Source organism: Apteryx mantelli, chromosome 2 (assembly GCF_036417845.1).
Source record: "Apteryx mantelli isolate bAptMan1 chromosome 2, bAptMan1.hap1, whole genome shotgun sequence".
NCBI lineage: Eukaryota > Metazoa > Chordata > Aves > Apterygiformes > Apterygidae > Apteryx > Apteryx mantelli.
In genome coordinates, this window is record NC_089979.1 from 146440128 (window position 1) to 146452078 (window position 11951).

Here is an 11951-nt window from a genome sequence, read left to right on the forward strand (position 1 = left end):
TGTTTGAAAAGAAAATTATATTCCAGTAAAAAACAGCAATTCACTAGAAAAAGTAATGGCTAAAGCAGCTCTACTTAAATTCTAGAACTTGGGAAGAATTTAGCAGTTCTTTTTTCAAATATTTCCACTGACTTATCTAAACACAGATTAACCTAGGGAAAAAGATATGAGAACCTACTAATGCACTGTGTCATGTAACAGGGGAGAAGCTGTGCAGCTCCCAAATCAACATCACGCATTCATCTATTGCAACTACACTACACGTATTATGAAACTCTCGTGCTAAGGAGAAAGGAAAAAAAAAAAAAGAGGGAGAGAGATCATCCAACTAAGTCAACTTTACCTGGAGGTCTGTACCCATTAAAAAAAAAAAAAAAAACCTATAAATTCCACTAACATTTGTGAACTTTCTCCAAGAAATTAGGGGTTTGTTTATTATGATCTTCATAACCATTATTAGAATTCTACAAAGCCAGTAAGTTAGAGAGAAAGCTGTTATTCCTTTCTTTCAGCCAGGACAGGAAGGCAGACTGACTTCTTACATATCATTTTTATCAGTAAATCTCTGGATGAGACATTGCAATTGTAGTTTTGAAATAACATCAAAAATCTCCATCAAGAAGAAATTACACACAATGGCTTATTTCTCGCCATACCAGAGCACTGATCCTAAAGATGGCATGCACCTGCTTCAATTTCTAAAAAACTAAACTACAGGTGTCTCTCCCAAGCTTGTCCCCCCTTTTGAGATGATTTGTGATTACCATGCTCTTGGCAAACAAAAATAATTGTATATTTTTGCTTACACAAGCTATGCAAGATGCTGTGTGACTGAAATTTGAGAAACATATTTCCTTCACTACTCCTTTAATTTCCTGTGGAGATTTGTGACGAAAGACGTCCGAGCTGCCAAAAGATATGTATGGATATGTAACAAGTGAATGTGCTGCATCATTTTTCCCGTGGGCCACAGGCCCACGTGAGACACAAACAGCCGTGACCGCCCGCTCCCTCACCGCGGCGCCGCGGCGCCCGGGCCCGCCCGCCCCGCGGAACCGGCGCCTCCCGCTACGCCCACGCGGGCAGAGCCCTGCGGACAGACGCGCGGACACGCACACACGGACGGACGGGGGCTCGGCGGGGCGCAGCGCAGGCGGGAGCCGGGGCCGTGCCGGGCGCGGCGGGGGCGCGGGGCAGAGCCGGGAGGGCCCGGCGGAGCGAGGGCGACAGCGGCGAGGCCGGCAGCGCCCCCGGGGGGGTGGGGGGGGCCTGGCGGGCGCGGTGCGGCCCCCCCGCTCGCAGGTACCTTGCGCCCAGCGGCAGAAGATGGTGTCGGCGAGCCCACGGGGCCCGGCCTTCTTGCCCCACACCAGGTGGACGAGCTCCTGGCCCGCCTCCGACATGGTGGGGCAGCAGTGGGCCTGGGGCCGGGCGGGCAAGGCAGCTCGCGGCGGCGGCGGCTCTGCCAGGCGCTGCCCCTGCGCACGGGAGGGGCCGCGCCGCGCCGGGCGGGGCGGGGCGGGGGGGGCGCGCCGGCCGCCTCGGGGACTGCGCAGGCGCCGCCGCGGCGCGCCGCCTCGCCGGCGGGCGCCTCGGCTTCCGCGCGAGCCGGAAGGGGGCGCGGCGCGCCTGGCGCTCCCGCGCGCGCCGGGCCGTCGCCGGCCGCTGCTCGCTGAGGCGGCGGCTGGAGGGGCTCGAGGAGCGGTGCGCGCCGCCCACCCCGCCTTCAGCGGGCGGTAAGGCCTGCCGTGCCGGGCGCGGCCGTTGGCCTCCCAGAGGGGCGCGGCGCGGCGCGGTAAATCGCCACAGCGGCCCGTGAGCCGCGGCAGTTAACGCTCTCCTCAGCCTTCCCGCGTCCTCCCGGCTTGTCCCTGCCGCTGCCGGCACTGCCGTGGCGGTTCCCGCTGCTCAGCGCCCGCTGCCCCAGAGGCGAGCAAAGGTGTGGGCGGTGGAGGAGGAGATGGCCTTTTAAAGCTCGGTCTGAAGCAGGCTTCGTCAATTTAAAGACTACTGAATGTAGACTGGAGGTATCAAGAGATTCCTGGACTTCAAAATCATACCAATAGAATGATTTTGTTAAATTAGAACAGCATTAGATGTACATCTCATGAACTTTAGAAGATTCAGATTTGGAAAATAAAGTTGGGTTTTTCTAGTTCAGTAATGAATTTTTACCGCTAGGGATTTTACAAATCAAAAATGGGAATTTTTGTAAAAGATATGTTGCCATTCAAATAGGAATTCTTCAAGGAGGTTTTGTGGTCAGTGTTGTGCACGAGATCAGTGTAGACTTTATCAATTAAAATTCTTTAAAAGAGCGGTAACGGTACCAAAAACTCGAGTAAAGGTGTTCTCATCCTAAGAAAGAAGCATCTCTATCTACAAGTTGCCTAGGTGCAACTGCAATGCGAATGCCACTCAGAATTCCTCATGTGGAGTACTGATCAAATTGAAATTGAGCATAATATTATGCCTTTCTACTTTGTGTTCATCATATAGCTATTTGTGACTTTTATGGAATTTGAACAACGACTCAGACTGTTACAAGTGCAATGATATTCTGAATTAAGTACTAAAATAGCCAGTATCTAGGTGTTTTTGAGCTTTTTTTAAATGTAATACTACAAATTGATCAGAAGATGGTGTGGTGGTGCTTCTGATTTTTTTAAAGCATTTTCAAGCACTTGCACAATTGAATATTTTCTCAAAAATTACAGACAAGCCATCAATTTCCTTCTATATAGATTAAAAGAACTGATTAGTTGTGTAAGTAATGCTTATAATGGACACATCTTGATTTTAGCATAAATTGTGAATAACTCCAAATAAGCTAAAATAATTGTATTAGAATTAAAGGCAGCATAACAACAAAATCAGACTCTGTACATACTAGAATAAAGGTTTTCATGTTCTTTAGTTCTTATGTGTTCTGAATCAATATACTGATATCATTGTACTTATTTATAATATATGATTTCTTGCAGTGGTAGTACTTTGAATTCAATGCAGCATATTACAGGCCTGTAACTGAAAGCATTCTATGAGCAGGAGGTAAATATAGAATTTTTTCAAAATGGTGCAAGGAAAAAGCATAATTCAGCTGGCCCAGGTGAAGTTTAGTCTGTCCATTGATGGGCTGGCTGTGTGAGGAGGATGCAATAACTGCATGGTTTAGCCCATCTCTTCAAGTTGCTAGGCTTGTTCTAAGGAAGCAAACTTATGTCAACATGGAAGCTGAGAGAGTCACTGCAATCCAAAAAAAAAGAGCTCAGTGAAGCAAATGGAAAAAAAATGAGGGGAGAAGACACTTTAAAACAAGGATGTTGGGTATAAAACCAGACAATGGCCAGTGCTGCATGGAAGAGGAGTTTGATAACACTACCCAGCGGTGCCAAAAGGCTGGTTACATTTAAGGAATGGAAGTAGCCATGCCCATATGAGAAGTTCCTCCTCCTCCCCAACTTCCCACCTTCTGGTGTGTTGGATAACCATTTGCCCATTGTCAAAAGCAAGTTGATTAGAATAAGAATGCCATCCGATTTCAGAAGTGCAAATGGATATTCACACAGAAATAAGGAGAAGTTCAGTCACAGCCTCAGGAGTCTGGGAGGAACTAAAAGAGGGACTGCAGTTTAATGGACTCTGAATAAATGCAGCAGGTTTTCTTTCTCACCATAGAGTGGAAGACTCATTGTCAGCCCCATACCTATGGTTATAGGTCCATAGAGGAGTTAGCAGCTAATATTCCTGCAAGGCCACACTACCAAGTTAGCCTGCACCTGTATTTCCCACCTCTGAAACTTCAAAAGAAAGAAACATCCTACTAAGTTAGAATCACAAATAGTCAGATTTCAGCAAAGTAACGCTTTTGTTGTGTAGCAGTAACAATGTGGTTTTTTTAGTTTAATGTCCTGTGTTGTCTGTTGTGTAAAACTGATTTCACTATTAAATACTTCACCAGCTATTTGCTGCTAAATACTACTGATATTGTTAATTTGCTGTATATAATTTGAACGTGGAAATGAAAAAAACATGTCTTCAGAGTTAGGCACTATATTGACACTGAAAGCAAAAACTAATGAGAAACTTCTAAGACTTGAACCCATTTGACCCATTTTGATGATTTGGTTGGCATATAGCACATAGAGTTCAGCACAGACAAATACAAATTAATGAATCTGGGAACAAGGGAGCAATCTTGAGCGTATGTGCCAATTGGAGCAGTCTGCCATGTGCTGGTTAGGAAAAGCATTAGGAAATTATTTTGGAAATATCACTGAAATCATCAGCCTCAGTAATACAAGCGGTAAAAGGCAAACAGTATAGTCAGTTATAGCAAGCTGTACCGAGTACGAATGAGGCAAGACTGTGGATGTCATCAGTTATGACTTGATCTCTCACTGATCTTTTTTAAGTTTTGTGCATTTATAAATTAGTATTTGCATGTTCATACAGAAGAATCTGGATGGGAAAACGTATTATGTATGTGAATTTACGTAGGTAGTTAGATTGCAGTCAGAAGAAAGCTAAAAAAGGGGGAGTAGGAGAAAAGCAGTGATCCAGAAATTTCCTATTTTGCAATTAGGAATGTGCAGGGACTTATTTTTTCAGTTTGTTGGTTTTGCACACTAAGGGGGATACTTAAAAGCATGGTCAGGCCTAATATGCAGGTTGATCTATGTTATGTGAAGGTAAACTGTGTATTTTTCTTCAGAAACAATATACCTGAATTGGAGTTGGAACTCTGAATGAAGTGTGTGCAAACCAGCACGCAAATATATGAAAATACTGTTTTTTTAAAATTCTGGCACAGTGGTATTTAAACCTGGTTTCTGTGGACCACTGGGATGTATAAACTGTACTATAAAATGAAGGGTTCTTGGAAGATTAATAGATAAAACAGTAGACTTAAGTTCTCTGTGTATGGGTCTTTACCTCCTTTAAAATTATTTAGAGGTATGTAAACCAAAAAAGATTTGAACCCACTGCTATACAGTATTGCTTTGATATATCCCGAGTAATATGCACAAATCTGAACTGCTTTTTCACTTGGTTTATATTGAATGCACAAGACTATTTCCATTTTTTTTATGCTGGGCTGCCACCATGTGGTTGTTTTGGTGACTTAAAGTGCACTGTTTAAAATTTCTGCGAGCTTTCTATTTTTCCTCATAAATAATGTGCACTATTCACTTATTTTTTCTGTGTGAGATGCTGTTAATTTACTTTACAGACTGGTTTGGTAGTTTTGCTCTTTAGGGAATCATAGCAAAAAATTTTTTTTCTCTCTTCTAATCTATTCCAACGTCACTTGCTTTAGCTTGGTTATATTCATTTCAATCTGTAGCATTTTAGAATAATTCTCCACAATAAAGACGGAGGAAGTAAAGAACGTAAAAGAATACTCTCTCTATGTGCAGCCCCTTTTATTTTATCCTGGTGTATTTTTAAGGATTAAGCCTATTCCTGAAAATTCTTGGATTAATTATGGATTTACTGCTCTGAACTGTTGACAGACTGCAATAAGAGTTGCAGACTTCTAGCATATCGCCAGACAATTCTCAGTAAAGTTCATCCACATTGAGATAGTTTTCTCTTTCTTGTCTTCGAAAATGTATTGTCTGGCCTGGTTGATAGGAAACACAAGTATATTAAAAATCAAGTAAATGCTAAGCTGTTTAGTGCATATAGCTCCAAAGGGAATGTCACCAGTGTTGTGTAACTAATTGTTCTGACATTAACGAGGAGCTATAATGGAATATTACAATTAAGTTTTCTACAATTACATTTTCTGTTTACTCCCTTCTTAGTTTTAATTACCAAAAAAAAGAAAAAGCCCCACCAAGTCTACATAGACAAAATATTGAGTATTTGAAATGTGGTGGGGCAGAAAAAGCCATTGGACCAAGCCACAGAAGTGTTCGGTTGTCTGTCTGTTTAGATACCTAACTTCCTACTGATGAGAAAGTTAGCTAAAAAAAAACTTTGTACCTGGAACTTTGTACATAGTGCACATGAAGTGGTATCTAGCTATATGCTCTCAGGATGATTTCTGAGAGGAATTTTGATATCACTAATCCTGCCCAATGTTCCCTTTGTTTGCACATTTGTGTCCAGAGAATAATTAACGTTGCCAGTTTACAAAATGCAGATTACTCCCTCCTGTGCATCAGAGGTGAGCCCTGGATTGTTGGTAAGTAGAAAGAATGGGTCACACCCATTCTTCCTTCTTGTTCTCAGCTAAGAGCTAAAGATCATTGTAGCAGCACCAGAGATGACAATATGGTGATGTGGGAGGGATGCTTATCCCTGGTTCTGGCTTGGGTCAGGCAGGCAGGTGCTAACTGGAAGAGAGAGAAGGCAATGGCATGCTCTTCTGCTCAATGGCCTCACCTGGACCTGGCCCTGCAGAGCTTATTGCCTGGAGAAGCAACAGGCCTCACAATCCAGGAAATGGGCAGAATGTGTTGCTTTCTGCCAGCAAGAAAATGGGGAAGGAAACTGGGGCACAAAAGTGAAATTCTTCAGGTGCCAAGGAATGTGCTACAACTCTGAGACCTACGCAGTTCATTTCCTTCTCTCCTTACGTTCCTTATTTTGAGAAGCGGGTCTTCGTGTCTTCTTACCTGTACATCAGCACCAGGTCGGAATGTGGACCCTGGGGATATGAAACAAAAAGCTCTGATTTCTCTCATTTTCTCTTTTTAAATGATGAATGAGTGCTACACTTGACTCCTACTGAAATCACAGAAAAGAGAAAATGAGCAATTTCTTGGTGAAGATATTTGTCCTCAGCATCTATCAGTGACACAAATCAAGCACCAATTGTCTTGAGTGTGTGTGTTAGCTGTTAATACTTGTGATTGACATCCTTGTGGAATGGGAAGGAATTCCGGGGGAATCATAACTTTCCATGATAGAATATTTTGCTTGCTATATTGGCTTTCTTGTGTAGGTACCATTTATAGTACACATGCATAGTGTTTTCGTGGTGTGGACATTTGTTTAAGATAAACTGTTTAAAATTGATGAAACTATAACTCCGTTGTTTGCATAAACACTGCCAAGAGTAAATATCCATGTATTTGTATTAAAGCTGTATTGGAACAGAAGAGTTCTACTCACAATCATGGTTGAATTCATTCAAGGTTTATAAGTGGGGGAAAAGTATGACAGAAAATGGACTATTTTAGAAACTGTTATTTATTCTTTTTTTTTTTTTTCAATTATCATGGCATTTTCATGTTGTTTTAAAATGGTATGTCCCCCCCCGCCCAAATTAGACTGAGATTTTTCTATTTCTTTCAAATAAAATTATCTTATAGAGATAGGTAAAAATGTAAACTTCCATTATACTTGTATGGTTACACTGTGTGTAGCCAGTAGTGTATTGTTTTGGATTATGGACTGCAATTTTGGGGAGAAATAAGAGAAAATTTGGCATTGTAATTGTCAGAAAAAGTTTGTAATCATTAAGCCTATAAGGGATATAATTAAATTAAGAATGTCAAGTACCACACAGTAATGCTAATACCATATGTCTGGCATTATTAGTTCCAAGTGCTCAGACAAGCTTTGTGTGACATGAATTTGCTAATAAGTCGATGTGCAGTCAGTACGCTCTGGTTAATTGCCAAGTTTACCTAGCACTGACAGTACACAGAATAGATGAAAAGAGATAGTAATGCAGTTAGATATTTAAAAGGCATTTACAGTCATCAATTTCAGTACTGCATTTCAAACTGAAAAGTTACTTTGAAATAAAAGATTGAACTGTCCGATTTCAATAAGACTGAAATAAAATATATTCACTATATTGAAATGTTAAAAGGATTAAATACATATAATTTAGTCAAAATTTACAGCAAAGTTTCAATTTTGCAAAAAGAGTAGTTTCCTGCAGAAAATTACACCAGAAATGTTTCGACCAACCTGAGTGAGGCTGAAGAAAATTGTTTTTATTGGGGGAAGTTTTGTTTTCAAGAAGGTGATAGGATGTGTGTTGGAAGAATGCAGAATGAAAAGAGGTATGAAATATCTGGATGTTTAGATGCTATTAGGAGGAAATTAATATGCTAGGAAGATGTCCTATACCAGACAGACAAGAACCTTTTTGTCTCTCTAAATGTTGCAGGTGGAACCATGCCTAAAGCCATTTGCCCATTTTACATCGTCTTCCTCTCTAAGTTCTTTTTCTTACTTGCTCAGATTTTCTGTTTCAAACTCCTCTTTTCTAAAAGCTTGTCACAGTGGTACTCCTCTTTTTATGTTCTCAGTTCTTTTTCAACTACAGTTCTTAATTTTAATGACCCTTGCCTTCTGTTTTATTTTTTATTCTTAACCATTGTTTTGTCTCCTTTAGTATTAATATAAATGCTATTTCTTTTCTATTCTTAGAACAAACTGTCTTGCCATATGACATTTTGTCCTTCAAGTCTGTTATGAAAATTCATTATTTCATCTCTTTTCACAGTGATAGCTGTAAATCCCATCAACTTCCATATTGATACCCTTTCTGCAGGAGTCTGCAAGTTCCTCAGGCCTGTGAGGGGTTTGTTTCTGCTATGGATTCTGCAAAGTATCACCTACTTAGGACATTTTAGGAATACATAAAGAAGAATGCAAGAACAAGAGATCAACCATGTTGGGAAGAATGATTTATGAAGAATGCATTAGAACTCAGAGGAAATGTTGGGCAGTCCTGAAAAAAGCACCCGTTAGATGTGAAACCTTAAGGAAAGGGAGCTGATAAGTGAGCTACTGTAACTTAAAGATTGATTTAGGATTGGTCTTCCATCAAAACATTTGATGCTTATTTGTTCTGAAATGAATTTCACCTCCCACTTCAGAGAATGTTATCATCACACCAAAATAAATCATAGGATTGTATGCATTATTATAGCTCATATGACCATATGTTTGTGGGACACACTGAAGCTTGATATTTTGAAGAGTGCAATGAGTTGTTACTTCAGGTCACCCAAATTAGCTGAACTTTAACATCTTTGAATAAAAATTCTTTGCCCAGTAGATGGTGTTATAGTTCTTAGAATAGCTAGAATAATGCTATTTAATTTAAGTAAGTTCAGTGCAAAAAATCCTCAGCACAATCCTGTGGTTAAGAAATTAAGGGTCAGGGAGCTCTGCTGATTTATAGCAACTGAACATCTGCTTTGGAACACACAAAGTGAAGAATTTCAAATTTATGGTTTCCCACAACAACCATGACTTGTCCCTGTTTTTACATACTGTTGGCATTTTTACTGACTACTTTTATTCTTGAACATATAATGCAGTCTGTTCTTTTTTCTTGCATTTATTTTTTCTCTGCATACAAAATTATGCTAACGTTTTTCCTTTTTTTTGCTTTCTTTTAAACAAAAGAATGAAGACTAACAAAATTTCCTACCCTTTTTTCTTGTCATTTTAAGTAGCAATTTATAGGCATCGATGCTTCAAGATACGGTTATGATCTAGAACTCTTTGGAGTTCTAAATTCCAGCTTTCTAAGTATGGACAATATCTCTGGACGGATAGGAACAGATCCTCAATCCTACATTCTTCTGCTAGTTAAAACAATCTATTTCTGAGATAAAATATATTGACTGATACATGGTCCTTAGAGTAGGGACCATAAAAAGATGTACAGGATTGATTTTTTTTTTTTTTGAATTGTTGCCATTAGATAGAAACAAATATGTTTCTTTTCTTTTTGGGGGTAGGTTTTTCTTCAGGTTTTATGAAATGATCTCTTCCAGAAATATCTCAGCATATTAAGAGAATTTTTCTTTCATTTTACTTTCTTTGAAATACACTGAATTGCTTTAGGTATCACATACTCTTAGAAAAAGTTCTTAGTGAGATCTTAGCTTTGATTTGCTATGGAAACTATTTGCATTTCAGTGTATACCTAAGTGTTAATGTTGCTTATCATCTCTCAGGCTTTAATGGTCTGTTCAGTCTTCTCATTTGATTGTCTCTTATGCTATTCTTACTGTCCCTTGTGCTTGGTGAACCTTTCCTGTGCAAAGCAAATATGCTTACTTTCCTGTGAATCTTTCCATAGCCTTATGCTTTCACCCAGCTCCCCGTAGCTTATTGACAATAAGCATCCCCCATCATTATATTTCCAGCACCATGTGGCCACTGTAGGCCTCCCATGATCTATTTGCTGTTATGGCATTAGCACTGTTATTATGTGGTCATCCACTCATGTTGTACTTGTATTTGCCCTGCGTCTGTAATGTTCAGTACAAGCTATACCTTGTTTTTAATACAATGTAGTAGAGTCTAATACTAAGGAGAACTAGATTCTTAAAGCCACATTTCTTCATTTGTACCCGGTATGTTTTATATTGCTAAATCCATCTTTCAGATGAGAAGAAACTAATAACTTGCAGTCATTCAGGCAGAAACTTTATGTAACTTTGCTTGCATTTTTTTCTCTAATTTGGACATGTAGTCAGAGCAATCACAATTACCATGACTGTGTGAAAGGACAGTAATTGCCCATGCAAATTAGACACACAATTGCAAGCATTTTTTTCTGAAAATTTATGCTTAAAATCATACAGTCCTTTTCATAAAATTAGGGGTGAGGACAATCTCCTAGCATAATACAAAATTATTAAATGATATGCTGCTTAACCTTTTTTTCTCTGTAGATTCAACTGCATGTATTTTGAGTTCCTTATCTCCTGCTCCAAATGCTGCTCATTTTTGTTACTTTCTAGTGATGATAATATTTCACTGTAGTGGCAATTATAATACATTTGGTGCTATAGTGCTATATACACACATACCTCTTTAACTGATGTTTTGTGAAGTTCAAATAACATTTATTAAGTGTAATATTATTCTTATATACATACTGTTGTATAAAGCACTTTCAAGAATATATTTAGTCATGGCAAATGTCTGTTCTTCCAGTTAAATGGTTTCCAGTATTTGATAGTTAATAATTAAAGGTCCAAAACATTTGAAAGGATCAGAACTGTCTTAAAATGTGAAATATTCTGCTTATTCTGCTTCACAGCAAAGCAAAATTTTGCCAGACTTTTAAAACGGCATCACTGCTGCTGCTATTTTAAAGCTCTCAAGAGTGGTCCAAAAGCATGGCAAATTTTAGCCCAGTTTTCTTTTAAAAATATATGAACACCTGAAAAGTAAGGCTAGGAAGAAAACTGCTCATTCAGCACAACAGTAGGACTGCTACTAACACCATTCTTAAAAAAAAAAAAAAAAAGGAACAGACAAACCTAGAATATTATGGCAACTCTCACCCTGAGATGCCTGGCTGTGGAGAACAGAGGAAACTGTGTGATATTCAAACATCTTGTTGAGTCACTGGAAGTGGTTGAAGTTGAAATGCCTGTTATTGAATTGTATGAAACTGGTAGTGTCAGAGTATGTACTTTCACTTGACATATGGTGCATTCTTGTATAGTGTTCTAGAAAGCTTAGCATAACGTGAAGTGTGTGTGGATGAATTTCAAAATCCATATGTCTCTACTATCACCTCACCAAATTTTTGTTTTTAAAGTTATCATAAGCTGTTAGCACTAGTATACTTTCAGTGCCATCACCCTTCTACAGAGAAATCCTGGAGCAGCTTTTCTTCCCTTTTCCTGATAGTTTCGTTCTGGAGCAGTGCTACTGAAGGCAAAAACCAGGAGCTTGTCAGGAGCTCTGTGAGTGTACGCAGAGCTACAATGCGTCACGTGAAGATTGAGGCACATTTTTGGCTTGGCACCTTTTTCGCATGGCATTGAAAAGAAAATTTGATGTGCAGCTAAATGCAGGAAACAAAAATAGACATGCCTTGCATATCTGAGGGAAGAAGTCTGTTTGTTTCAGGCAATTAGCTTTGAGGATGTCTACCCTAAATGTAGTACCTTTGAGCTTCAAGGGTTGCCATGTTTGCATGAGAAGTTGCTACACAGACAGAGCAA

At 39.7% G+C, this 11951-nt stretch overlaps 1 protein-coding gene across 3 annotated transcripts in view; it reads right to left on the minus strand.

Annotated features, from left to right (window-relative positions):
• MINDY3 (MINDY lysine 48 deubiquitinase 3) overlaps positions 1 to 1493 on the minus strand; it is a 67118-nt gene extending 65625 nt beyond the window's left edge. For 2 of the 3 annotated variants that reach the window (XM_067291756.1, XM_067291755.1), the window contains exon 1: positions 1307 to 1493. In XM_067291756.1, the coding sequence (XP_067147857.1) occupies positions 1307 to 1403 (97 nt within the window). In that variant the 5' untranslated portion in view covers positions 1404 to 1493. The remainder of the gene's footprint in view (positions 1 to 1306) is intronic. The other variant, XM_067291757.1, reaches the window with a different exon arrangement.
• Positions 1494 to 11951: the final 10458 nt, after the last annotated feature.